The sequence below is a fragment of the Cervus elaphus genome, chromosome 31 (assembly GCF_910594005.1).
Source record: "Cervus elaphus chromosome 31, mCerEla1.1, whole genome shotgun sequence".
In the NCBI taxonomy this organism is placed as follows: Eukaryota; Metazoa; Chordata; class Mammalia; order Artiodactyla; family Cervidae; genus Cervus; species Cervus elaphus.
Window position 1 is genome coordinate 12,481,762 of NC_057845.1, and position 27,210 is coordinate 12,508,971.

General features: G+C 43.7%; 1 protein-coding gene across 1 annotated transcript in view; it reads right to left on the reverse strand.

The window, feature by feature from the left end:
- Positions 1–11,992, reverse strand: part of JAM2 (junctional adhesion molecule 2) — an 85,207-nt gene extending 73,215 nt beyond the window's left edge. The window contains exon 1 of the mRNA XM_043892948.1: positions 11,769–11,992. Coding sequence (XP_043748883.1) covers positions 11,769–11,835 — 67 coding nt within the window. The 5' untranslated portion in view covers positions 11,836–11,992. The remainder of the gene's footprint in view (positions 1–11,768) is intronic.
- Positions 11,993–27,210: the final 15,218 nt, after the last annotated feature.

A 27,210-nucleotide genomic window follows, 5' to 3' on the forward strand; every position in this document is an offset into this window, starting at 1 on the left:
TGCTATGTTAGTTTCTGCTATACAACAAAATGAATCAGCCACACATATACACGTACCCCCTCCCGTTCGGACTTCCTACGTATTCAGGTCACCAGAGACCACTGAGGAGGGTTCCCTGCGGTACACAGTAGATTCTCGTTAATTCTACTAATGAACTATTTTATAGTACAGTACCGACAGTGTACATGTGTCAATAACAATCTTCCAATTCCTCCCACACGCTCACCAACCGGCCCTCTCTTCTCTGGCCAGCAAGTGAGTGAAAGTCACTCAGTCATGCCCGACTCTTTGCGACCCCACGGACTGTATAGTCCATGGAATTCTCCAGGCCAGAATACTGGGATGGCTAGCCTTTCCCTTCTCCAGCGGATCTTCCCGACCCAGGAATCGAACCGGGGTCTCCTGCACTGCAGGTGGATTCTTTACCCACTGAGCTATTGGGTCTTTAAAAGGTCTCTTCCATATGTTATCATGATTCCCACTTGGCGACCTAGCTTTGGGCTGTGGTTTTGCATGTTATGTCACTTCAGTCGCATCCAACTCTTTGTGACCCCCATGGACTGTAGCCCGCCAGGCTCCTCTATCCATGGAACTCTCCAGACAAGAATAGTGGAGTGGGTTGCCGCGCCCTCCTCCAGGGGATCGTCTTGACCCAGGGATTGAACCCAGGTCTCCTGCACTGCAGCAGGCAACTTCTTTACCACTAGTGCCACCTTGGAAGCCTGGCTTGTGGCTTTAGTTACTAGTAAAAACGGAATTTTGTAGGAAAGCACAGAATACTACACATAATATGACATGATTTGTTGGGACGTGCAGAACATTAAGCATAGTAAAATTTTATTTTTATTTTTAAAGAAATGCTACAAGTATGCTCATATATCCTGGAACTTCATTTCCCCTCATAGTTTTTTTTGGAATCACATGCAACAAACTTAAGAGTGGGCTACATAGTTGATGAGGAAATAGAGAAAACAGAACTCTTGTAAACATTTGTTAAGAATAGAAATTGGTACAGTCACTGTGAAAAACAGCATGGAGGTTCCTTAAAAAACTAAATACAGAGCTATCCTGTAACCCAACAATTCCACTTCAAGGTATGTATCTGAAGAAACAAAGACATTAATTCAAAAAGATACATGAACACCAATGTTCACAGCAGCACCATTTACAACAGCCAAGATACAGAAGCAACCCAAGTGTCTATTAACAGATGGATGGATAAAGATGTGGAATGTGTATACACATGACGGAATATTACTCAGCCATAAAAAGAAAATGAAATTGCATCATTTGCAACTACAGGAGTGGACTTGGAGGGTATTATGATTAGTGAAATAAACAGAGAAAGACAATTACTGTATGATATCACATATATGCTATCCAAAAAAAAATAGAGCAAACTTGTGAGTATAACAAAAAAGAAACAGACTCACAGGTATAGAGAACAAACACCAGAGGACAGAGGTGGTTACTAGAGGAGGGAGTGACAGAAAGGGACAAGATGGAGTAGGAGATTAAGAGGTACAAACTCCTGAGTGTAAAATAAACAAGCCACAAGGATATATTGCATAGCAAAGGGAATACAGCCAATATGGTGCAATAACTATAAATGCAGTATAACTTTTAAAAATTGTGACTGTTAAAAAAAATTGTGACTGTTGTACACCTGAAACTTATATAATATTGTACACTGACTATACCTCAATTAAAATATCAAATAAAGAAAGTGGAAATGGAAAAGAAGTCAGAAGGACTGGAAAACACACTTATTTGGCATGTGACAACTTTTCTGTGATATCTGAATTCACCACATACATAAATTTTGTCAAACATGTAAGTAGGTGCCTTTAACAGTGATCTACTTTCGGCTTTGGTTATGTATATCACAAAGCATAGAGCAAGTTTTTACAGTGTGAAGAAAGCTAAAACTGAAGACAGCCAAAGACTATTTTGACAAGATGTGAGCCAGCAAACTGGAAACACTTTGCATAAAGGAGAGAGACCAGCTAGGCTTCTTCACTCTGTATAAATATAAAGGCAGATTTGTCCCACACCATCCCTGTAAGATATTTTAAAAACTAAAACAAAACAGATTTTCCAACGAAACAAAATCCTGATGCCAAAGACATCTGAGAGACAGAGAAAGAGGACCGTTCAGTTAAGGACTAAAACTCATGTCTATTATACTCACAGGGATTCTTACTCAGGACTTTTTGAGTCCAGACAGTGGACAGCTAAGAGAGTAGCTATTTTTTTAGTCATTTAATCATTCAAGAGCACTTTATTTACTCACATATAGTCTACTCTTGCATGTTTCACCACTTCCAGTTTCTTGAAGGAAATATTTGGCATTTTTCTCCAAGAGTTTCTTTCCCACTGGGCTATTAACAATGTTAACAAAAGCAGAAGGAGAACCTCTGAAGATTAAGAGTAAGCAGCCGGACAGGCATAAATGACCCCTGTTTACTTAAAGTGAAGTGTTTACCTCTATTAACAGTTTCAGGGAATTTCCAGGAGTTGAAGTATGCTTTAAATCAGGACTCTTCAAATTCTATCCCTTAGAACATTATAGAGTTCTGCAGGAGCTGTTCAACACTGTTTCCTAAAAATATGTTCTTTAAATCATGATTTTTTAATTGACATATGGTTGACTTATAATGTTGCGTTAGTTTCAGGTATACAACAAAGTGAACATATCTGTATCTATTCTTTTTCAGATTCTTTTCCATTATAGGTTATTACAAGATACTGAATATATTCCCTGTGTTATATGGTGGGTCCTTGTTTATTTTATATATAGTAGTGTGCATCTATTAATTCCAAACTCCTAATTTATCCCTCCCCATCCTTCCCTTTTCGTAACCGTAAGTTTGTTTTCTGTGTCTGTGAGTCTATTTCTGTTTTGTAAATAAGTTCATTTAGGATTCCACATACAATTGATATTATATGATATTCATCTTTCTCTGTCTGACTTCACTTAGTATAATAATCCCTAGGTCCATTCATGTTGCTGCAAATGTCATTATTTCATTTTTTTCACAGCTCAGTAATATTTCATTGTATGTATGCACCATCTCATCTTTGTCCATTCGTCTGTCAATGGACGTTTTGGTTGCTTCCATGTCTTGGCTCTTGAAAACAGTGCTGCAGTGAACAAATGGGGCGCATGTTTCTTTTCAAATTAGAGTTTTTGTCTTTTCCTGATCTATGCCCAAGAGTGGGATTGCTGGTAATTCTATTTTTTTAAAGGAACCTCTGTACTGTTCTCCACAGTGACTCCACCAAATTACATTCCCACCAGCAATGGAGGAGGGTCCCATTTGAGGGAGTAGCTCTTGACCTACTTCACAGGTTCAGGACAGTGTTCTGCTTCTCTGCTCATAAAACATAGGAAAATTCAAACTGCAGAACATTTCCCATCTACTTACCGGTTTGAAGATTCTGAGTGGGGTTTTGTGGTTCGGTCGGCAGTCATTCATTTGAACACACACATCCTCTCTCTCTCTCTCTGTCTCTCATGCACACACTCACACTCAGTAACACAGAAGGCCGCTCTTCTTCCCATCCCATCTAATCAAATCACCTTTCTAAGGGTGGTAACTTGGGGAAACTCTAAAAACACTCTAAAAAATACTAGTGGGAGACAAACTCAGGCAGTGGAGAAGAGAACAACATTGACAGAAGAGACATATTACTAGTAACCCAAGGAGCTACTGTTTTATAAGTTAGGAACTGAACAAGAAGTTGCAAACACCTGCAGTATACATGATTTTTTTAAATCCTTTAAAAACCAAAGAGCAGTTTTCCTGAAGTCCCTGATTCAACTGAATAAACTACATTTCAAATAATCAAACCATTTTCTGTGGGTACCTGTATATAGTTAATGATATATGATTGTGTCTGTATATATTTCAGTAAGCGATGTAAAAGACATACTTAGGGCCTTCCCTGGTGGCTCAGTGATGAAGAATTCACCTGCCAAGGCAGGAGACGTGGGTTCGATCCCTCATCAGAGATGGTGCTGTATGCTGCAGGGTAACTAAGCCCCTGCGCCGCAAGTACTGACCCTGGGCTCTAGAGCCTGGGGAAGCCCACTCATTCTAGAGCCGGTGCTCTGCGACAAGAAAACTCTTATTGCCATGGCAACGAGAAGTTTTACGCACTGCAACTAGAGAAAAGTCCAAGCAGCAACAAAGACTCAGCACAACCAAATATATAAATATTATACTTTAAAAAAAAGACATATTTAGCAAGTCTGGACCACTCCGACTGCATCCAACTGGTCTCCCCACTTCAACTCCCCAGCTACCCTATTCTGCCCATTCTTCATCCTCCACCCACTGTGTCCTCCTCCTGAAATGCAAACCTGACTGACATTCAGTGTTCAAAAGCCTTCGCTGGCTTCTCCTTGCTATAAAATTCAAAATCCTAAATATGTCCGTCCACCTCCACCTGCTGCCTCTCACCCTTGCTGCTGTCCACACTCTGGCCCTGCGGAACCTCTTGTATTCTTTCACCCTCTTTATTCCTCTCTCCCCCAAGGACACCTGTGCATGCCGCCGGCTCTGTTGGTCTCTTCCATCTTCTTTACCCAGTTACAGAATGACCCTTCATTGATACAGAGATGAACGTGTGTGTGTGTTGTAATAAAACTTTAAAAGATATTGTAATTTCTTTTTTTTTACATTTTAAAGTTTTTATCTAGCTATTTTAGTTTATTCTATATTTTAGCCATGATGTACAGCTTGGAGCTTCTTAATTCCCTGGCCAAGGGTCAAAGCTCTGCCCCTGCAATGGCAGCACAGTCTTAACCACTGAACCGTCAGGGAAGTCCTTAAAATAAAGTCTTAAGATAATGAAAGTAAATGAAACTGACTGGTTCATTCAAAGCTGTTTAAACTAGTACAATGCTTATGAAACTGCGTAGTTTTTGTCTATGACTCTCAAAAACGTCAGAAATCCATTATGAGGGCTAATATGAATGCTTAACTTCATGGCCCCCCGAATTTAACAATAATAACAGTATCTGTTTAAGTGCGTTACACGTGTGGACACGCCTCTTTCTCCCTCATCCTCTATGAGGTTATCTCTATGATAACAGTATCCTCTATGAGGTACTGTTATTGGAATTATCACTATTACAGATGGGTCAGCTGATGCACAAAAGTCAAATAACTTGTACAAGGTCGAAGAGCTAGTAAAGGAATAGTACTCAGCATTAGAGTACATGCTCTTTACCGGTACACTATGCCGTCTGAAATACAACCCCAAATGCAAACACAGAAGCAGCAATATAATTTAAAGGAGCTTTCCTGATAGCTCAGCTGGTATAGAATCTGCCTGCAATGCAGGAGACCCCAGTTCGATTCCTGGGTTGGGAAGATCCCCTGGAGAAGGGATAGGCTACCCACTCCAGTATTCTTGGGGTTCCCTTGTGGCTCAGCTGGTAAAGAATCTGCCTGCAATGTGGAATGCCTGAGTTTGATCCCTGGGTTGGGAAGATCCCCTGGAGAAGGGAAAGGCTACCCACTCCAGTAATCTGCTCTGGAAAATTCCATGAACTGTACAGTCCATGGGGTTGCAAAGAGTCACAAAGAGTACATGCTCTTTACCAGTACACTACGCCATCTGAAATACAACCCCCAAAATGCAAATATATAAGCAGCAATATAATTGAAAAGGAAAAGTTATGGTTGCTCCATAGGTTCTAGAATGTTCTTGGCCACAGTACTGATTTCACACATCCTGATTTTGGTTGGTGTGGTAGAGAGAATAATGGCCACCCAAAAGGCGTCCACAGCCTAAATCCAGGAACCTATAAATATGTTACTTTACATAGTAAATAGGAAATAAGGCTGTAGATGGAATTAAAGTCACTAACTAGCTGACCTTGAGAGGAGTAGATTATTCTGGATTTCCCAGGTGGGCCTGATGTAATTTTAAGGGTCCTTTTAAGTGGAAGGGGCTTCCCAGGTGGCACAGTGATAATGAAACTGCCTGCCAATACAGGAGATGTAAGAGACTCGCGTTCGATCCCTGGGTTGGGAAGATCCTCTGGAGTAGGAAATGGCAACCTGTTTCAACATTCTTGCCTGGAAAAGTCCATGGTCAGAGGAGCCTGGTGGGCTACAGTCCAGGTTGCCACAAACTGAGCAACTGAGCAGGCACACACATAAATGGAAGGGGGAGGCAGCAGGCAGAGAACCAGAGATGTGGCAGCCTGGCACCGTTGGCTTTGCATCTGGAGGAATGGGGCCATGGCTTGCCTCTAGAAGCTAGAAAAGACACAGAAACAGGTTCTCTCTAGAAACTCTGGGAGGAACACTGCCTTTCCCATACCTTGACGTTAGCCCAGGGAGACTGATTTCATACTTCTGACCTCTAGAACTTAAGATAAAAAGTTTACGTTGTATTAAATGTATGATAATTTATTACTGTGGCAGTAAGAAACTAATATAGTTGGGCTGATTTTCTGAGTTCTGACCTCAGTAACAACTTCCAAGAGAATAGTGCCCAGTTTTAAGTTTTCTCTTTTTGCCAGAGAAAGCACTTGACCCAAATTCTGATTCCTCTTTTCCACCCTCACCCTTAATCTTCTTCAAAACATCAGTCTGGCAATACAGGTAGCCTGGAGTATTGGCTCAGCAGAGCTGTCACTGCATTGCTATGAGATGTAAAGAAATGTTATTTTAAACAATGGCTTTTATAGATTTCTCCTGGTGTGACTTTAACAAACACAGCAGCTGTTGCCTCTGTGGTCTAATACATCTCCACCAAAGAGACCCACTGGAGGAAGCTGTTGTGGTAGAAACCATAGGCAGAGCAAATGTATGTACATTCACATGGGCTCCTCTCCTTGAGCTGCTCCTGGAAGTGAAAGTGAAGGTCACTCAGTCATGTCTGACTCTTTGCGACCCCGTGGACCTCTCTAGGCTAGAATACTGGAGTGGGTAGCCTTCACCTTCTCCAGGGGCTCTTCCTGACCCAGGGATCGAACCCAGGTCTCCTGTATTGCAGGCTGATTCTTTACCAACTGAGCTATGAGGGAAGCCCTGGGGAGGGGTAGATGAGTGTCCTCAGCCATAGGGAACTCAATGGTCTCTTCATGCTGACATTTTTGCTTTTGATTTCTTCCTTTCTAATGTCATGTCTGTTACAGTACTGAAATGGTTATCAGGTCTACCAGCAAGCCCAATATGACATTTGTGTTCACCTTGACTATGCTAAGATGGAACAAGTTCTCCTTGGCAAACTGATTATGATGTTTTGTTCTTAACAATGTTGACAGAGGGCAGAATTTTCCTGCAACCGGTTTCCTGGTGTGCTGTTTTGGGTCACTTCCATCATAAAAACAAAACCTTATAATTCTGCAGAAGATCCAAACCTCTCTCTCCCTCCACTGTCCTTATCAGTTGGTAAGAGATTAGAGATTCAGACCAAGTTGCCTGGCTTGGGTTCCAGTCTAGATCTGAGGACCAGCTGCTACTAGCTGCATAGAATCAAGAACAGCACACTGCTCTCTTTCACATCCAACTCCTTGCCTTAAACATCACCTCAGAGAACTCTGACATCTCACCTCCTTGGAATCAGTTAGGACTTAATGGTTTATAATGTAATCATTAATTCTAGGAGAAGGCAATGGCACCCCTCTCCAGTACTCTTGCCTGGAAAATCCCATGGAGGGAGGGGCCTGGTAGGCTTCAGTCCATGGGATTGCAAAGAGTCAGAACGACTTTACTTTCACTTTTCACTTTCATGCACTGGAGAAGGAAATGGCAACCCACTCCAGTATTCTTGCCTGGAGAATCCCAGGGACGGGGAAACCTGGTGGGCTGCCATCTATGGGGTCGCACAGAGTCGGACACGACTGAAGTGACTTAGCAGCAGCAGCAGCAGCATTAATTCTACCCATATATTTCTTCCACTCACTGCACATCCCTTCTTGTTTAATTGATGTATATTTACCATTAACCAAGCACTTTGCTTAGCACTGGACAAACAGTGGTGAGCAAACATAAAGAAATGTCTTCCCTAATGAAGCTTCCATTTTAGTGGGAAAGAAAAATATAATTCAAGCAAACGCACAAATAAATGTCCATTTATCAACAGGTACGCTGAAATCAGAATTTAAATAACAGCAAGGACAACAAAAAGCAATCCTCCTGACTACCAAAAAAGAAACAAAGAATATTGACAGAAGTAAAAGGAAAGAATGGGAACGAGCATGATGTTATACAGAATAGGATTGAGACAAAAAGAGTGGCATATATGGGATGAATATTAAGAAGTCGAATATATAAACACAGCATAAGGAATCCATTATCTTTTCTTGAATGAAAGCAGCAAAAAAGGGTCACATACTTGAAAAAAATGAAAGGAGTGAAGGCCAGTTATCTATGGAACAAATTCTCTGATATTCAAATATCAGTTCCATCTCTTTCCAGCCTAAGTAAGTGAGCTTAGACAAGTAACTTAGCTTTTCTGAACCTTAGGGACCCTTTCTGTAAGTTTAAGATATGTTCTATCTCACGCATTTTTTGAGAACGTAAAAAGAGAATATACAAGGAAGTCCTAGGAACAGTGTGGAATGTTCCTTCAGTACAGTTTTAGCCGTCAGTACAGTTTTGGGGGCCTTCCCCAGTGGCTCAGGGGTAAAGAAACCGCCTGCCAATTCAGGACTCATGGGTTCGATTTCTGGGTCAAGAAGATCCCCTGGAGAAGGAAATGGCAACCAGCTCCAGCATCTTTGCTTGGAAAATCCCATTGACAGTGGAGCCTGGCAGGCTACATACAGTCCATGGGGTCGAAAAGAGTTGGACAAAACTTATCGACTGAACAACAGCAATAGTTTTTGAATCTGGAGATGAAACCTGAGTGGATAAATCACAAATAGAATAGTGGAGTGAAACAGTCTCAAAGAACAAAAACTTAGCGACTGAACAACAAGAATAGTTTTTGAATCTGGACGTGAAACCTGAGTCAATAAACCACAAATAGGACAGTGGAGTGAAACTTAGTCTCAACGAACATTCCTATTTTTTTCAACAACACCCTAAAAGCAATGAATGTACACAGTGCCAGATCTCGGTTTCTAATGCCACTCTCCAATCAAGGACCCAGGAATCCTTGGAGCAATGGCTAATTCTGGAACTGAAGCAGAAAATATGCAGGATCAGCCTGGGGCATATTGCAGTACTTGAAAGTAAGAAAAGGCTAAAAAAACAAACAAAAACACATACATACACAATGATGAGGGGATGTCAAAGGGATCCAGGAACCACTTTAAAGAACTCCCAATGGCCAAAGTTGGATAATTTAGATTGCAAAAAAATAAATAAATAAAATACTACTGGACTATAATCCAAAGTGCAAAATAAATATTGATAAGCCTATACTGATGTAAAAATGAATGGATGAATGAATGGAGGAAGGGGGAGAGACACATCTCTCAAGCAGAATTCCAGATAATTTATGGAGCTCCTCCACTCTCAAGGAGGTAGAATATAACTCTTCTTCCTTAGGTGTGGGTTGTCCAAAGTGACTTCCTTCCAAAAAATACAGTAAGGAAGTGGGGGGAGGGCAAGTTAACCTATATCATGTATTACCTCAGCCAGGTGATAAAGGTTAACTCCAACGGTGAGGTGATAATGTGTACCCTTGATAGGATGTGATGCAAATCATACTTTACCTCGGATATCTTCCTCCCCAAACCCATAAACCCAGCCTAGTCATAAGAAAAGTATCAGAGAAATACTAGGTGAGGGACATTCTACAGAATATTTCAACAATACTCCTCAAATATGTTAAGGTAACAAAAAACACAAGGGAAGTCTGAGAAACTGCCACAGCTAAGAGGAGCCTAAGAATACAGGACTACTAAATGTTCTGTGGTGTCCTCAATGGGCTCCTGGAACAGAAAGGGACATTAGGGAAGACTGAACAAAATCTGAATAAAGCGTGGACTTTGGTTCGTAATAACGTATCAATACTGATTCTGTAACTGCGTAACTGTTTCTGTAACACTAATGTAAAATATTAATAATGGGGGAAGTGGGTGCGGTATCTAGGGGAATTCCCCATACCACCTTTGCAATTTTTCTTTAAGTCTGAACTATTGTAAAATTTTAAAACAAAAGAAAACATTCTTGCAATACCAGGCCTTTGGCATCCCAGGAACAGTACAAAAAGGATCCCCGCACACTTTCAAATTAATCCCCTATAGGAGTCAGGATTAGACAGGCCAATGTGTTAGCTTTACTCAAAGCTTGTAAAAGAGCTTATTTTGCTTATTCATCTAAGCCTGTGTTTGCCTCTGGGTTATTTCTTAACTCCAATTTCAAATTTAGGGTGTACTATTTCTATTTTGATTACTGTATAGGAATACCAGAGTAAAACCATTTTCTCTGTTTTGAATTACTGATCACTCTAAAGTCAATCCTTTGACTTGAAATTTAAGACTGTCAGTGAAATATATAATTATCCTGGTGGTTTTGTTACAATTCCTCCAGCCTGTCTCTTTGTTGCCTTTTGGCATTAGTGATTTTTCTGTGTGCTCAACATGACACCAATTGATATTTCAAAATCGCATAATGGTTTTATTGTGAAGCCTCCACTTTCTGGTTTGATTTTCTATATATAGGTCAGACATCCCTTCACTGAGACAGCTTGCACCTTCTTCACCAATAAGGGACAAAAACTCACATCAGGTTGAGCTGAGCAACTCAGGCAATGAGGATGTGAGATTAAAGTCATTGTATTATGCTATTAAACACTCATCCTGCAGGTTATTTTAAGTATTCTATTGCCAGAACTTGAATAGCAACAATAATAATCCATCCCATTAAAAAATAAATAAAAGGAGACGAAAAAGAAAGAAAAACCTAAAAAGGAAAAACCAAAGAAAACGGAAAACTTCGTTGCCTAAGTGCGTAAGATCGATTGCAATTTCCTCCGTTTTTCTAAAAAGTTAACGGGAGGAAAACAAAGTAATAGAAGATATTGCCAGGATTTTAAATCTTCTGAGCCCAGTATTCATAACAATCCTGTTTAGAACCATCCTGTGAAATTGGCTTTGGGACGTCCCCCGCCACTCGATCATCCAGCTTCTGTAACTTTCTAACAATCATCCCGTTGGAAGTCCCCTGAGGACACAGCAGCTGACCGGGGCGCCCAGACCAGACTTCTCTAACCGAATGTAGATGTGCAGGTGGAGTGGATAAAAGTAACTCCAGCTCGGCAGCCAGGAATTCCCCCCCACCCCGCGCCCCCAAAGTGCACTGCATATTACCGCCACAACTGGGACCTTCAGACGCCAAGAGAACTCTAACACTGCCCCCCAGCTCTGGTACTTAGAGTGTGGCCGGCCCCTGCCTCCGAGTGATGATGCCATCTTGGGATCTTAGCATCTCCTGAGGAGTTAGTGAGTTGTGTATTCTGTTCACGTCCCCGTGTCTATAAAAACTTAACCCAACTTTTCCAGAATATGAGAGCCTGCTGGTGTGGACCCTTAATTTTCTCTATCTGGTTCAAATCAGATATTATTTAGAATAAACCGAAGACCTCCGAACTCCCCACACCACCACCCCCGCCCCAGCGGGCACCCCCAATTCTGGGCTCCCTGGGTGTGAAGTCAGATGCCCCGAGGCAGACCTTGCCGTCCGAGATCCCGGGGACAGTCCTCCGCCAGGACCAGGTCTAGGGGCTGAAGACTGGGGCAGCTGGTCTCAGCAGGACCGGGTTGGGAGGGCGGAGGTTCCCCAGCAACTTACAGTCCAGGGCGACCACCAGGTAGCGCAGCAGGAGGAGCAGGAGGCGGTGGCGGCTCCTCCTCGCCATCTTCGTGGGGTCGGGAGCTGGCGGCTCCTCCGAAGCTGAGGGTCCCGGCGGCGGGAGCGCGGGAGGCCGGCCGGGGGCGGCGGTGGGGGTCACCGGACTCCTCGGCGCGGGAGCGGAGAGCGGCGCGCGGCGGCGCGGAGGGGCGGACCCTGATGGGATGTCAGTTTCCCCCTTCCAGGGGCGCCCGCTCTGCGCGCAGCCCAGAGGCGGCTCTGGTCTAGCCCGGGGCCTGCGGGGGTCTGGGCAGTTCTGTTTTGGAGTGGAGGCAGGGAGGCGGAGGGAGCCGGACGAGATGCCGGCTGGCTCCTAATGAGGGGCCCGGAGGAGGCAGGCGAGGAGCGGAAGGGAAGCCCTGGCGGGGCGTCCCCCGCCCCCGCGCCGCCGGGATTGATCGGCTTTGTGTCGGGTCCCGGCGCGGGGCTGCCAGCTGTCCCCGGGGCGCGGAGCCCGGGCGCGGGAGGCGCTGGCCGCGGGCGCGGGGGTGGGGCGCGGCGGAGGTTGGCTGGGGGTGCTCCGCCCGCCGCGCTCCGACTCCTCGCTTACCCTCCTTGGCACCAAACTTCTTTGGGGGGGGTGCGGTTTCAGCCTAGGGGTGGGGATTTGGGGGAAATTTCTGGCCAACCCGCGAAGCTGCGCGGGGAGGTGCTCCGGGTACTTGGGGTTCGTCGGCTCCGCCTTGGAGGCGAAGGCGTGGGCGATGCGGGGGCGGGGGGGGGGGGGGTTAAAAAAAAAAAAGCAATCAAGACGAGCTGGCGGGCAGGACTGAGATTTTAGTAATCGTCTTGGCCTCTTCTCAGCGGAAGCTCTGTGCTTCTTGGAGGCTGAGGGTGTGTTGTGTGTTCTTTGCCTTTGCCGTGTTAGAGTTAGAAGTTCATCTAACGGTGTGAAATATTTATCATGTTTCTTTGCAGTTATGTAACTGTCGCCTGTGGAGTTTTCCACATTTTAAAACTCCACAGCTGCCCTCTGTCAGGTTTATTTTTGGTCTACAGTGCTTTTTAAAAGGGAAACCCATTATGCATGCTCTGTTGCGTGTTTTAAAATTGACCTGCACTTGTAGTGTTCAGGGTCCAAGGGCTAAACAGGCAATTTTTCTATTTCCTCCGAGGGACCAGAAATGTCTGATGCATTCGACAATATTGACAGGTCAGTATTCCCAAGAGAAGAAATTGTTACACGCGTGGGTTTTTTTTTTTAAACATAGAATAACGGATGAAGTTCTGTATAGAAGACAGTTGATTTAGCGGTGTGCACACGAAGAATCGAGTTAGCTCAGGGACAAAGGCAGCCAGAGGTGAGATATGCAGAGCTGTGAGGAATGAGGCGTCTCTGCTGTTTCCTTGGTGACGGTGATGGAAGCTTAATGCCCATGGCGGGAGAGGGGCAGAGGACCCAGAAAGGAAAGTCAAAGTGGCAAAACTGTGAGAGCCATACTCCAGTCAAGCAAAGAGAAAGGACGCGACAGCAGCTCATGCACGTTTTTCTGGGCAGTAACAAAACAGATGCGGTGTTTTACAAGAGAAGTTGTTGGCACCGTCTTTTGTCACCCTTGCCACAACTGTCTCTTTTGCTCCTCCCTAAAGATACACACACAAAAAAAGGAATCATTTTTTTAAAAGAAATGCTGTCCCCTCCTATGTGAATAATTGATTCACTCAGTTATTGTCATCCAGTCAAGTGAAAGTCACTCACTCGTGTCCAACTCTTTGTCACCCTAAGGAAATGGCAACCCACTCCAGGGCTCTTGCCTGGAGAAGCCCATGGATGGAGGAGCCTGGTTATTGTTGTTCAGTCGATAAGCTGTGTCAACTCTTTATCCTATGGATAAAGAGCTTTTTGAAAGCACTAGGATAGGATATAAAATAATCCATATTTTAGAACTGTGCTGTCCATTATGGTAGCCTCTAGATTCACATGGCTATATAAATTTGAATTCCATTAAATTTAAAATCCAGTTCTGCAGTCACACTTGCCTCATTTGAAGTTCTTAATAGTCAAAGCTGTGGTTTTTCCAGTAGTCTTGTATGGCTGGGAGAGTTGAACCATAAAGAAGACTGAGTGCTGAAGAACTGATGCTTTTGAGCTGTGGTGTAGGAGAAGACTCTTGAGAGTCCCTTGGACTGCAAGGAGATTGAACCAGTCCATCCTAAAGGAAATCAACCCCCTAAATATTCATTGGAAGGACTGATGCTGAAGCTCCCATACTCGTCCACCTGATGCGAACAGCTGACTCATTGGATAAGACCCTGATGTTGGGAAAGATTGAAGGCAAGAGGAGAAGGGAGTAACAGAGGATGAGATGGTTGGAGGGCATCACTAACTCAAGGGACATGAATCTGAGCCAACTCTGGGAGACAGTGAAGGCCAGGGAAGCCTGCGCGCTGCAGTCCGTGAGGTCTGAGTGACTATCGAATAAGACTGAGCGACTAAACAACAACAACAATAGCACCTTGGGGTAGGGTTTGCCCTCCTGGATAATGCAGATACAGAGCAGCAACAGTAGCCAGACATCAAAAGGAAAAAGTGCCGCTAATCACAAAAACAGACATCTCAAGTTAATGATTTTACTGCTTTTCCATGTACAGGAAGATTAAGAGTCGGAGTTCATTGAAATTATTCCTTTGATACGCATCTTAACTATCTGAGGCCGGCATCCTGTTTTTCTCCGCCTTGAATTCCTCTCAGGGTGCACCACTGGGGGAGGCTGCAGTGACTGATGGCTTGATGCGGGCAATATTCTTTGTTTACTGAAATGGCAGGCAATCCAAACCTCTAGAATATATGGCACAAAAAATGAACCCAAACTGTGGACTCTGGGTGATTGTGACGTGTCAATGTGGGTTCATCCATTGTAGCAAATGTATCATTCTGGTGGAGACACCGATCAAGGCGGAGGCTGTGATGCCCCAGGGGCAGAGGGAGATGTAGAAAATTTCTGCACCTTCTGCTTAACTTTGTTGTGTATCTGAAACCTGAAAAATAGGGCTTCCCTAGCGGCTCAGAGGTAAAGAATCTGCCTGCCAGTACAGGAGACATGGGTTCAATCCCTGGGTTTGGAAGATCCCCTGGAGAAAGGAAAGGCTACCTACTCCAATATTCTTGCCTGGAGAATCCCATGGACAGAGGAACCTTGTGGGCTATAGTCCATGGGGTCACAAAGAGTCGGACGTGACTGAAGCGACTTAGCATGCATGCATACGGTCCATGGGATCACAAAGAGTCGGACACGACTGAGCGACGTTCAGGTCACTTGGTGGCTCAGTAGTAATGAACCTGCCTGCCAGGGAGGAGACACGGGTTCGATCTCTGTCTGGAAAGATCCCACATGCCTCGGAGCAGCTAAGCCTGTGCACCACGACTACTGACTCTGTGCTCTAGACCCCGGGCGTCACAATTACTGAGCCCACGTGCTATGACTCCTGAAGCCAGCACGCCCTAGAGCCAGTGTTCTGCAGTAAGAGAAGCAGCTGCAGTGAGAAGCCCGTGCCCCACAACTAGCCTCCACTCGTGGCAACTACACAAAAGCCGGCACAGCAATGAATATCCGGTACAGCCAAAAATAAATAAATTTTTTAAAGTAAAATAAAACCTAAAAAATAAAGTCTAGTAACAAAATTAGAACAAACGAACCCAAGAAAGAGCAGTCAGAAATGTAGGAGAGGAACTCAGAGAGAATCAGGAGGTGGAGGTATTTACCATCTTCAGGGCTAAAAAGATGACTGAGAATTGTTTCCTAGTTTAGTAATTTCAGTTTGGTTCAGTTCAGTCGCTCAGTCGTGTCCGACTTTGTGACCCCGTGGACTGCAGCATGCCGGGCCTGCTTTAGTAATTACGAGGGCATCACCCACATAGATGATAGAGAAAGCAAGCCTCCCTGTAGGAAAAGTTTAAAGACATTTACTTTACTTAAAAATTAAGTGCAATAATTTTTGACCTTAATAACTAAGTACAATAAAATTAGTATCTACAATAAAAATGCAACATTGCACATTAGTACATACAATAAAAATGAATCCTGAAATGATTGCAAACGTCAGCAGCACACAAGGCACCCCCAGAGAGTTCCCAGAAGAAAAGTTCAAATGGTTCTTCAAGTGTGAAGCTCTTGAAAATTCCCTGGCTGTCCAGTGGCTGGGATTCCTCACTTTCACCGCCAAGAGCCCAGGTTCGATCCTTGGTCAGGGAGCTAAGATATTTCAAGCTATGTGGTGAAGACCCTCCCCGCCCCCAAATCAGCAGCAGGATGGTGAAAGGAATAGTAATAATAGTAACAGTTACACTGCTTCCTTCCTGGGTGGTTGGGAGTGTGTTTCATTATTGTTCTGCTTGTGAGAATCCTTACACCAGGGAGCATGAGGCAACTCGTAAGGAGGAATGGGAGGGTTTGCCATGGGCATCCCTCCAAGCGGTCTATTCTCCATGGTTGTATGTGCCCTCCCTGCCCCTCCCATGTGTTGGAGTCACTTTCACTCTGATACTATAAGCATTTTGTCAGGTAAAAATGGGGATTTGGTGTTTCAGCAAGTCTGACCATTTTTCCTCCTTTCCACCCACTCTAATTCTTAATTCCAGGTGATGCTGAGGAGGTGGCAAGGCACATTTCCTAAAACAAGCAATGCAGAGAAGGGCTGAGTTTAAATTGAGTGACTTCTCACAACATCTCAGATTTGGTGTTTCTGCGCAGAGTGGGTTGTTTTCCCTCATGGGTGTGGAGAATGTGCTGGAAAGTGGCCCACACTCTGCAATTTAGAGAAAAGAGGTGTGTGTGGGGGGGGAGCCTTCCATTTCCAGAACCACATAAATTCCCACGAGTCTCTCATATACATTTTAAATACCTATGGATGGAATTCAAGGTCTTTCATGGGATCCTTATTACTTATCCCTCATCATTATCCCTCAGATCTTTTTTCTGGAATAAACCTGATTTCAGCATTGCATTCAAATATGCCCACAAAAACACTCAGGTGTTTTTGAGCTGGTTGAGCTGGTGTTCAAACCACAGCCCTTTCCAGTCAAATGAACCTTCTCAGAGAAGCCCAGTGTCCCCAGCGCATAGCCTTCATGACTCTCCCAAAGTGACATATTTCTTCATATACATTATAACAATACAGGCTCAAAACTGTCTTCCGAGAAAGGCAAAAAACCCTCACTAGCCTCACCTGTTTGAATTACTACAAGCAGGACAGTCTTTCAGTCACTGCTCCTACGTGACTTAACAGCTCTGAGGTAGTTCTACCTGACACTAAGTGAACTTCACCTGTGACCAGTGAACTAGTTATTAAGGCTTTCTTTCCTTATTTGTTATTAATGCTTTCTTCCCTGGTGGCTCAGAAGGGAAAGAATAGGCCTGCAATGCAGGAGACCTGGGTTTGATCCCTGGGTCAGGAAGATCCCCTGGAGAAGGGAATAGCTATTCACTCCAGTATCTTGCCTGGAGAATCCCAGGGACAGAGGAGCCTGGTGGACTACCATCCATAGGGTGCAAAAGAGTCGGACACAACTAATGGAATTTTTCCTTTTTACTTAAAAAGCACACCTAATATAAACTCAATTTTCTTTTAAATTGGATAACAATTAGCAATTTCATAGGGAATTAGGTAATGTAAAATGACTTTTTAAACAGAATTTTCTTGGGGCAGGAGATATCATTTAACAACTATTTTCCAGGGAAAAGGAAGGACAGGCATCAGTTAGTCCTGGGGGCCCCACCATCTAGGATCTAATGCCTGATGGACTGAGGTGGAGTTGATGTAATAATAATATAAATAGAGTTTACAGTAAATGTAATGCCCTTGAATTGTCCTGAAACTACCCCCCTACCCCCAACCCATGGAAAAATTGTCTTCCATGAAACTGATCCCTGGTGCCAAAAAGGCTGAAGACCTTTTAGTCTATAAGGATGGAGTCATAACAACTAAAACTGGGGGGAGAAACATAATTCCCAAATCCATCCCCTCCATTCCTCCCCCTTTCCTCATATCACAGTTAAGGATGATGAGACCTGGAGGGGTGATATAATTTACTCAAGATGACACAGCAAGAAAAGGAAAGAGCCAGGCCTGGAATGAACCCTAGTTCTGTCTTTCATTTGCAGCCCCCCAAACAGCATAAATTGCTCACTGTTGGCTGGGAATGAATTTACCTTTTTGTATATAACTTGAAAAATAGATGTTTTTGAACTATGGTGTTGGAGAAGACTCTTGAGAGTCCCTTGGACTTCAAGGAGATCCAGTCAGTCCATCCTAAAGGAGATCAGTCCTGGGTGTTCATTGGAAGGACTGATGCTGAACCTGAAACTCCAATACTTTGGCTACCTCATGTGAAGAGTTGATTCATTGGGAAAGACCCTGATGCTGGGAGGGATTGGGGGCAGGAGGAGAAGGGGACGACAGAGGATGAGATGGCTGGATGGCATCACCGACTCAATGGGCATGAGTTTGAGTAAACTCCGAGAGTTGGTGATGGACAGGGAGGCCTGGTGTGCTGCAATTCATGGGTTTGCAAAGAGTTGGACATGACTGAGGGACTGAACTGAACTGAACTGATGTGTATTATATCTGGGCTTCCCCAGGGGCTCAGTGGTAAAGTGGTAAAGACTTGCAGGAGACTCAGGTTTCATCCCTGGGTGGGGAAGATCCGCCGGCTTGACTGCCCACTCTAGGATGCCGAAGAACTGATGCTTTTAAACTGTGGTGTTGGAAAAGACTCTTGAGAGTCTCTTGGACTGCAAGGAGATCCAACCAGTCCATCCTAAAGGAAATCAGTCCTGAGTATTCATTGGAAGGACTGAGGCTGAAGCTGAAACTCTAATACTTTGGCCACCTGATGCGAAGAACTGACTCATTGAAAAATACCCTGATGTTGGGATAGATTGAAGGCACGAGGAGATGGGGATGACAGAGGATGAGATGGTTGGATGGCATCACCGACCTGATGGACATAAGTTTGAGCAATCTCTGGGAGTTGGTGAAGGAGAGGGAAACCTGGTGTGCTCAATCCATGGGGTCTAAAAGAGTTGGACACAACTGAGCGACTGAACTGAACTGGGGAAGATCTGCGAGTAGGAAACAGCAACCCACTTCATATTCTTGCCTGGGAAATCCTATGGACAGAGGAGCCTGACGGGCTGCAGTCCATGGGGTTGCAAAGACTCGGACACATCTGAGTGATTAAACAACCAATGTTATATCTAATTTTCTCCCTGCACCCCTTGCCCAGGACAACTGCACTTACAGTTAATGTGTATGTTTATGCTTAGTCATGTCCAACTCTTTGCAACCCATGGATTGTAGCCCGCCAGGCTCCTTTGTCCATGGAACTTTCCAGGGAAGATTACTAGAGTGTGTTGTCATTTCCTTCTCCAGGGGAGCTTCCCGACCCAGGGATTGAACCTGCATCTCTTATGTCTCCTGCATTGGCAGGCAGGTTCTTTACCACTAGCACCACCTGGGAAGACTGTACATTTCTCTCGCTCAAATTTTTCTTTTGAACTTTGCATCAGTTTTCCCTGTTTTTAGAACATCTAGATGTACCACTCAAAATCAGCTAAAGTGATTGATTTTAAAATATTTAGATTAAAATCAAGAGTAAAATTAAGCTGGTCTTGTCACCTCTTCACCCAGCTTTATTTTTCTCTAGTTAAAAAAAAAGTGTTTTTATTTTTTCTTTTTGGCTGTGCTGCAAGGCATGTGGGATCTTAGTTCCCTGACTAGGGTTCAAACCTACACCCTCTGTAGTGGTCGGGCAGAGCCTCAAGCACTGGACTGCTGGGGAAGTCCCCGTTTTTCTCCGATTTTTAAGCTTCCTCCTTTTCTCCCATCTTTTCTCTCTTTCAGTATGCAGCGTGAAATAAGCATGAGCTATAGGCCGATCACTATGCTGATGGCTTGGGACACATTTATGTTCAGTAACAGACAGTATCTCATCTTGTGGATATGTAGGTGGGGGAGACTGCCATCGACCCGGCAAAGCGAGGGTGCATACCAGGGACGCTAATCAAGAGTTTGTCTATTTGTGGAGTCAGGAAAGGGACTATGAAAGCTGAAGGAGGTGGGAGCAAACAGGTGGGAAGAATAGTTTATGAAAAGCGAATTCCAAGTGCACAGCCCGTGTGACAAGTCCGGAGAGTGAGGATTGGCAGGTGTGGCTGGAGCACAGAGGCTGGCTGGGACAGTAACGGAGCCACGGAGTCCCCAGCTGAAAACCTTCAAGGACTCCCAGCAGCTTTTAGAATAAAGCAGAGCATACAACACTGCCTTCGTTCTCCTTTTCTCATCACGGGCCTTTGTCCATGCTGTCCGCGCTTTGTACCTGGATGCTTTTCTTTCTTTGCACTTGGAGTTCATTCCTTTTTCTTTAGTATTATCTAGCATTGATTGAATATTTGCCATATGTTAGGCACTGTGTTAAGCTCTTTTCATATGACCTAATTTAATCCTCATAATCATATAAATGCAGGCGATGTGGATTTGATCTCTGGGTGGGGAAGGTCCCCTGCAGAAGAAAATGGCAGCCACTCCAGTATTCTTGCCTGGAGAATCCCCATGGACAGAGGAGCTTGGCGGGCTACAGTCCATGGGGTCACAAAGAGTTGGACACAACTTAGTGACTAAACAACAGCAACAGTGGTAAAAATGAGAAAAATCTATTATTTCCATTTTATAGGTGAGGTCGTTGGGACAGAGAGATAGACCGACAGTCCTAGAATCACAGCAGCCGGTGGGGGTGAATTGAAGTTTGCAGCAACACTGGGCTTTGTCCAGACTGAATGCGCTGAAGCATTAAGACCACTGCTGGCCCTTCACCTCCATCTCAGCTCATCATCACATTTTCATCCTTCTATCTCCGCTAAACTTCAGTTTCCTTAGGAACATTTCCTGCCCTTCTTGACTAGATCAAACCCTACTATTGAAAACTCTCTTGACCCCTTCCTCTCTGGTATCAGAGCTGGGGTTTGAAACTCAGTTGGTTACAGTCAGCCACCGATAGTAGACTGGACTCCATGGACACAGAGTTTGTCTAATTTTTAATCTCATTATTACCATGTCTTTTCCTAACTAAGTGCTTGTCAGTAATTTAAATGCTCAATAAATACATGGCTACTGGTTGGATATACTGAGCCATATATCTTTCACCCGAGTGCGAGTGTAATTTTTTTTTTTGTAACCTAACAGCTTAGTTCAGGCTGCTATAACAAAGCACCGGAGACTGGGTGGTTTTATAAACAACAGAAATTCCTTTCTCAAGTTCTGGAGGATAGGAAGTCCGAGGTCAGGATGCCAGCACAATCAGGTTCCACAATCAGCCCTCTTTGGGACTGTAGGTAGAGAGTCAACTTCTGATCCTCTCTTGGAGGAAAGACAGCTAGCTCTTAGGCTCTTCTGACAAACACACCAATCGCATTCATGAGGACCCCACCTGCATGACCTAATTATCTCCCCGAGGTCCTACGTCCAAGTACCGTGACACTGAGATTCTGGTTTCCAACTATAAATTTAGAGCGACACAAACATTCAGTCCGGAACACCTAGCAGTGTCTTTTGAAGTCAATAGTGCTTCTAAGCTTCAATATCTCTACGTACAATCTCACTGCTAAAAGCTCTATTTTCACTATGATTCTACATGTGAAGGAACTGAAGGTCTGAACGAGGCCCAGTAAATTGCCCCAGGACAGCCATTGGTCAACGGCAGAGCAAGACTTGATTCCGGTCTGTCTGCATCTAAAGCCTTTGCTCTATAGCATGCCACGTTACCTCCGCTCTTAGACCGTCTTTCCAACATCAGTCCTGAGGGTACCGTTTTGTTTACTGTAGGGATATGATAACTATTTCACAGATCCTTATTTTATTTACTTTTAGGTTGTGTTGACTTTTTAACATCATAAAGAAAGCTGTGGTGCATATTCTTATATGTTTGTCTGATATTATTATACTTATATGCATATTCTTATCCTTTTGTCTGATTATTTCCTTAGGATAGTTGGTGATAAAAAGTCAGAGGTTTTTATTCATATAGTCAAACTGGCAACAGTAGTATCTGAGGTTTTAAGGGTGGGTTATATTACCTGCCTATTTGCCAAGAGGGTGTGTTTTGCCATTGTACCCACAAAGAAAAACATGATTTAAGTATTATTTGTATTTTCACTTTTTTATCCTGAAGTAAAAGACCCTGAACTGGGAAAGGTTGAGGGCAGGAGGAGAAGGGAACGACAGAGGATGAGGTGGTTGGATGGCATCATTGACTCAATGGATATGAATTTGAGTAAACTCCGGGAGATAGTGAAGGACAGGGAAGCCTGGCATGCTGCAGTCCACGGGGCTGCAAAGATTTGGACATGACTTAGCGACTGAACAACGGTCCTGGAGTAAGGAAAAAAGATAAAATCTACTGTAGCCTTTTTCCTTTAGACCTGGTTCTTATTTTAGAAGTAAAGAATTTAGTATGTATTCCCAACTTAAGTCAGATAAATAGGAGGACTTGCAGCAAAAACAGGCTTCTTACCATTTATTTGGTGTTTACTATGTATTCTGAACACATTTTTCTCTAATGTATCTATATAAACCATTCATTTTTAAAAAATTCTTAATGCTGATGAAATTCTGTACCTGAAATAACTGTCTTGCCCACATCTCAACTGCATCTTTGATCTTTAAGATCTTTGGGAAGAGGTTAGAGAAGATGACTAAACTTGTTACAGTGAAAATTAGCTGGATAGACAAAAAACAGAGCAATGCATTTTCACTCCCAAAGATTTAGGAATTCCGCTGTGTTCTTGGATCTGTCTCCTTTTAAGCAGGTGGATAGTTTTAGTCTTTCTAGAATGCTCTTTTTGGCCCTGATGAAAAGGAGCTGACTGGAAGAGAAGCAGAAGGTTGACATTTGTTTTCACAACTGATAATACCGGTAAGTGACCATGTTCTGTCCGCCCCACAAGCCAAGATTTGTGTTTTTCTAGGGAAGTCAAGAAAGGGCATGCTTCCTCATATGATAACCTTTAAAAACCCTCTCACTGTTTCACTGAATTTTAAAGTTCGACTTGTGCCTTATCGATGTGAGCGCCACTATTGGAACAGTTTTCAAAAAAAATTTTTTTTCCTGGAAATGTGATAGTGTAATGAAGGCCAGGTTGTTGGTTCCCTGAAGGGCTAGAAATCCTCACAAGGAGGGACAGAAGTTCAAATGTTCGTTTGCTGGCTTTGGGCCAGTGAACACAATGGCAGAGAACTTTGGTGAAGACCTTGAAAATGCCTGATGGAGGTGGATGCAGTTTAAGAAGCAGGACACAGGGGTTAGGTCCTGTGGAGGAAATGGCCATCCTGTCATTCCTTCCTAGGATAGGCGGTCAGCATTCTGGAGCAATGTAAATCTAAAGTGGAGACATATTGGCCATTCTAGAAACTACATTTTTCTCCTAGAGACCCTTTCAGATGAGCCACCTAAGACTTCTGGAACTTTGGTTCCTTATAGACAGAAAATGGGAGAAGGAAATGGCAACCCCCTCCAGTATTCTTGCCTGGAGAATTCCATGGACAGAAGAGCCTGGAGGGCTACAGTCCTGAGGTCGCAAAGAGTCAGACATGACTGACCGACTGTCACTCACTCACTCATACAGAAAATGGGGCTGACATATATAATTTTATAGGCTTTTTCTACTATTAATATAGAACTAGTCTACTGTCTGAAGCTTCAGATTCAGAAACAGAGAATAAGCAAGTCTTCTAGTAACAATATCATATTTTATTGTTGCTGAAAAGTTGTCACTATGATAAGCAATCTCTACTTAACTACTGCAAATTTTTTTCTTTCCGTTCGTGCCCCAACCACTGGACACACACACACACACACACACATATACACACACACACACAGAGTCTCTCTCTCATAAACTGCTTAAAGCATATTTGATTTTATCCTAGTAAGTCATGGATGTTAAAATAGAAAGCGACGCAGGAAAGGGACTTCCCTGGTGGTTCAGTGGCTAAGACTCCACATTCCCAATGCGGTGGTCCTGGGTTCCATCCCTGATCAGGGAACTAGGTCCTGCATGTTGCAACTAAAGATCCTAAATGCTAAATAATAAAATAGCAAAAACACACAAAACCTTTTTGAAAAAAGGGGATATATGCAGATAAAAGAAAGAGATGCCTTGATTGTGGTATCTGAGTTGGGATGGCTAAATAATAAAACAAAAACACCCAAAACCTTTTTTTAAAAGGGATATATGCAGGTTGAAGAAAGAGATGCCTTGATTGTGGTATCTGAGTTGGGGTTTATAAGACTATCTGTTTCTTTTCTTCTCTCTTCTAATCTTCCTCTTATCATTGCTTGCCTCTTTTCTATACTCCCCTCCTTTCTTTCTGCATTCGAAACTTCCAACATGTTGACTGAGATTCTTAATTAAGAAAAAGCTACTGGTATTTAGCCAAATCTCTCCACTGCAGCTTTCAATGAGGAGAGTTTTGACTTTTGGCCTAACTTGACCACAGTCTTTGTCAATAGTTTAGAATTAGAGAGACTTTTGCTTTCTGATGTCAGAAACTTTCTGGAAACACCCAAAAAGAGTCTTGGCTGGTATTTGGCCCAGTTCTAACAGGTTCATGCTTTTCCTTCCTCTCCTGCCAGTAAGGGAAAGAGTGATGGAAATAATAATGAAAGCTTTGTGGTCCAGAAATCTCTCCAGTTTTAACCTCAAAAGTTTTAGTCAAGTGAAACTTGCTTTTATTTAAGAAAATGTCACTATTTTTAAAAAAATATACACACTGAGAAATTAGAAGTGAAATGTCACAATATCTGTAATTTTATATTACAATGGTCAATAATATGATAGTAGCTTTGTACAGGGACAGATGGTTAGTACGTTTACTGTGGTGATCATTTCCTAATGTGCGCAAATGTTAGAACACTGCATGCATGCTTGCGTTCGAAGTCACTTCAGTCATTTCTGACTCTGCGGCACTGTGGACTCTGGCCCGCCAGGCTCCTCTGTCCATGGGATTTCCCAAGCAGGAATACTAGAGCAGGTTCCATGACCTCCTCCAGGGGATCTTCCCAACCCAGGGATCAAATCTTCATTGCCTGCTTTGCAGGCAGATTCTTTTACCTCTAGCCGCTGAGGCAGCCCTAAATCACTGTATACTATACCTGAAACTAACATGACATTATACACCAACTCCACTTCAATTTTAAAAGTGAATAAAAGAAAATAGTTTGTAATAAAAACACGGAAGAAGCAAAATGTGGCCAGTTGTTAACCTACACAATGGGTATACAGTGTTTGTTATACCATTTTATCTTCTTTTCTGTATGGTCGACACGTTTCTCACATATCACACACACTTTTCAAACCTTCATACACGTAACAGAAAGTGAATGAAAATTTAACCTCATCTTCATAAATAAGAACCCAAAGCCTTGGATTAATTCGATCTCCTCTCCTCCTAGGGAAACTTGCTGGATCTTCAAGATAGTAACAGATAACATCTCTCTGCTATGTTACTGGCTCCACTTACTCAGTGGATCCACGAGAAGTAATCACTATCAAAACAAGTTTAACTTTACAGAGGTTTTCACTGCTAGTTGGAAGGCCAGTTCACTGGGCAAGAAAAACACACTTCTCATTGTTTCTATCTTTCTGTCTCCAACTAATTCTAACGCTCCTGCTGTTCTTTGCAGGGAGAAGAGCACAGGGAAGAAGGGGGAGGCAAGGAGTGTGAGGACACTTGACCGGGACTCTCACTTGTGTAGGAGAAGTAAATAAAATAAACTTCCCTCAAAAAACGCAAAGCACACCCAACTTAATCAACCTTAAAAGCTTTTGTTCAGCAAGTGAAAGTGACTCAGTCATACTGACTCTTTGTGACCCTATGGACTATACTAGTCCATGGAATTCTCCAGGCCAGAATACTGGAATGGGTAGCCTTTCCCTTCACCTGGGGATTTTCCCAACCCAGAGATTGAACCCAGGTCTCCCGCATTGCAGGGAGATTCCTAACCAGCTGAACCACAAGGGAAGCCCAAGAGTACTGGAGAGGGTAGCCTATCCCTTCTCCAGGGGATTTTCCCAACCCAGGAATCGAACTGGAGTCTCCTGCATTGCAGGTGGATTCTTTACCAACTGAGCTATCAGGCAAGCCCCTTGTTCAGCAAAGGAAATTGTAAATAAAACAAAAAGACAACCTACAAAATGGGAAAAAACATTTGCAAATGAAGTGATCAACAAGGGATTAATTTTCAAAATATACAAAAAAATTCATACAGCTCAACAACAATAAATATTTTAAATGATCCAATCAAAAAAATGGACAAAAGACCTAAACAGACATTTTTCCAGACGAGATCAGGCATGTTTAGGATGGTGAGACTGAAGACAGACATTCCTTCAAAGAAAGCATACAAATGGCCAACAGGCATACAAAAAGATGTTCGACATCACTAATTATTACCGAGTGAGAAGTCTGGACCCTCCTGACTGATGCTGAATCTGAAACTCCAATACTTTGGCCACCTCATGCAAAGAGTTGACTCATTGGAAAAGACCCTGGTGCTGGGAGGGATCGGGGGCAGGAGGAGAAGGGGACGACAGAGGTTGAGATGGCTGATGGCATCACTGACTCGATGGGCATGAGTTTGAGTAAACTCCAGGAGTTGGTGATGGACAGGGAGGCCTGGCGTGCTGCGATTCATGGGGTCGCAAAGAGTTGGACACAACTGAGCGACTGAACTGAACTGAACTGAGTACCAGCACTGCTGCTGCTGCTGCTAAGTCGTTTCAGTCGTGTCTGACTCTGTGCGACCCCATAGACGGCAGCCCACCAGGCTCCCCCGTCCCTGGGATTCTCCAGGCAAGAATACTGGAGTGGGTTGCCATTTCCTTCTCCAATGCATGAGAGTGAAAAGTGAAAGTGAAGTTGCTCAGTCGTGTCCGACTCTTAGTGACCCCATGGACTGCAGCCTACCTGGCTCCTCCCTCCATGGGATTTTCCAGGCAAGAGTACTGGAGTGGGCTGCCATTGCCTTCTCCTGAGTACCAGTACTAGTACCTGTCAAAGTGCTTCACACCCTCTAGGTATTAACTGCTCTGAGAAGTGCAGTAATAGCCACTCAGTTGTGTCCAACTCTTTGCGACCGCTTTGTCTCTCCATGGAATTCTCCAGGCAAGAGTACTGGAGTGGGTTGCCATTCCCTTCTCCAGGGGATCTTCCTGACTCAGGGATAGAACCCAGGTCTCCTGTACTGCAGGCAGATTCTTTACCATCTGAGCTACCAGGGAAGCCCATTAACTGCTCTAATTATCCCCAAGTGCTACAAGGCAAGAATAACAATTATTCCATCATAGGGTTAATTGGAAGCATGAAGTGAAAATAAAGTTTAATAAAC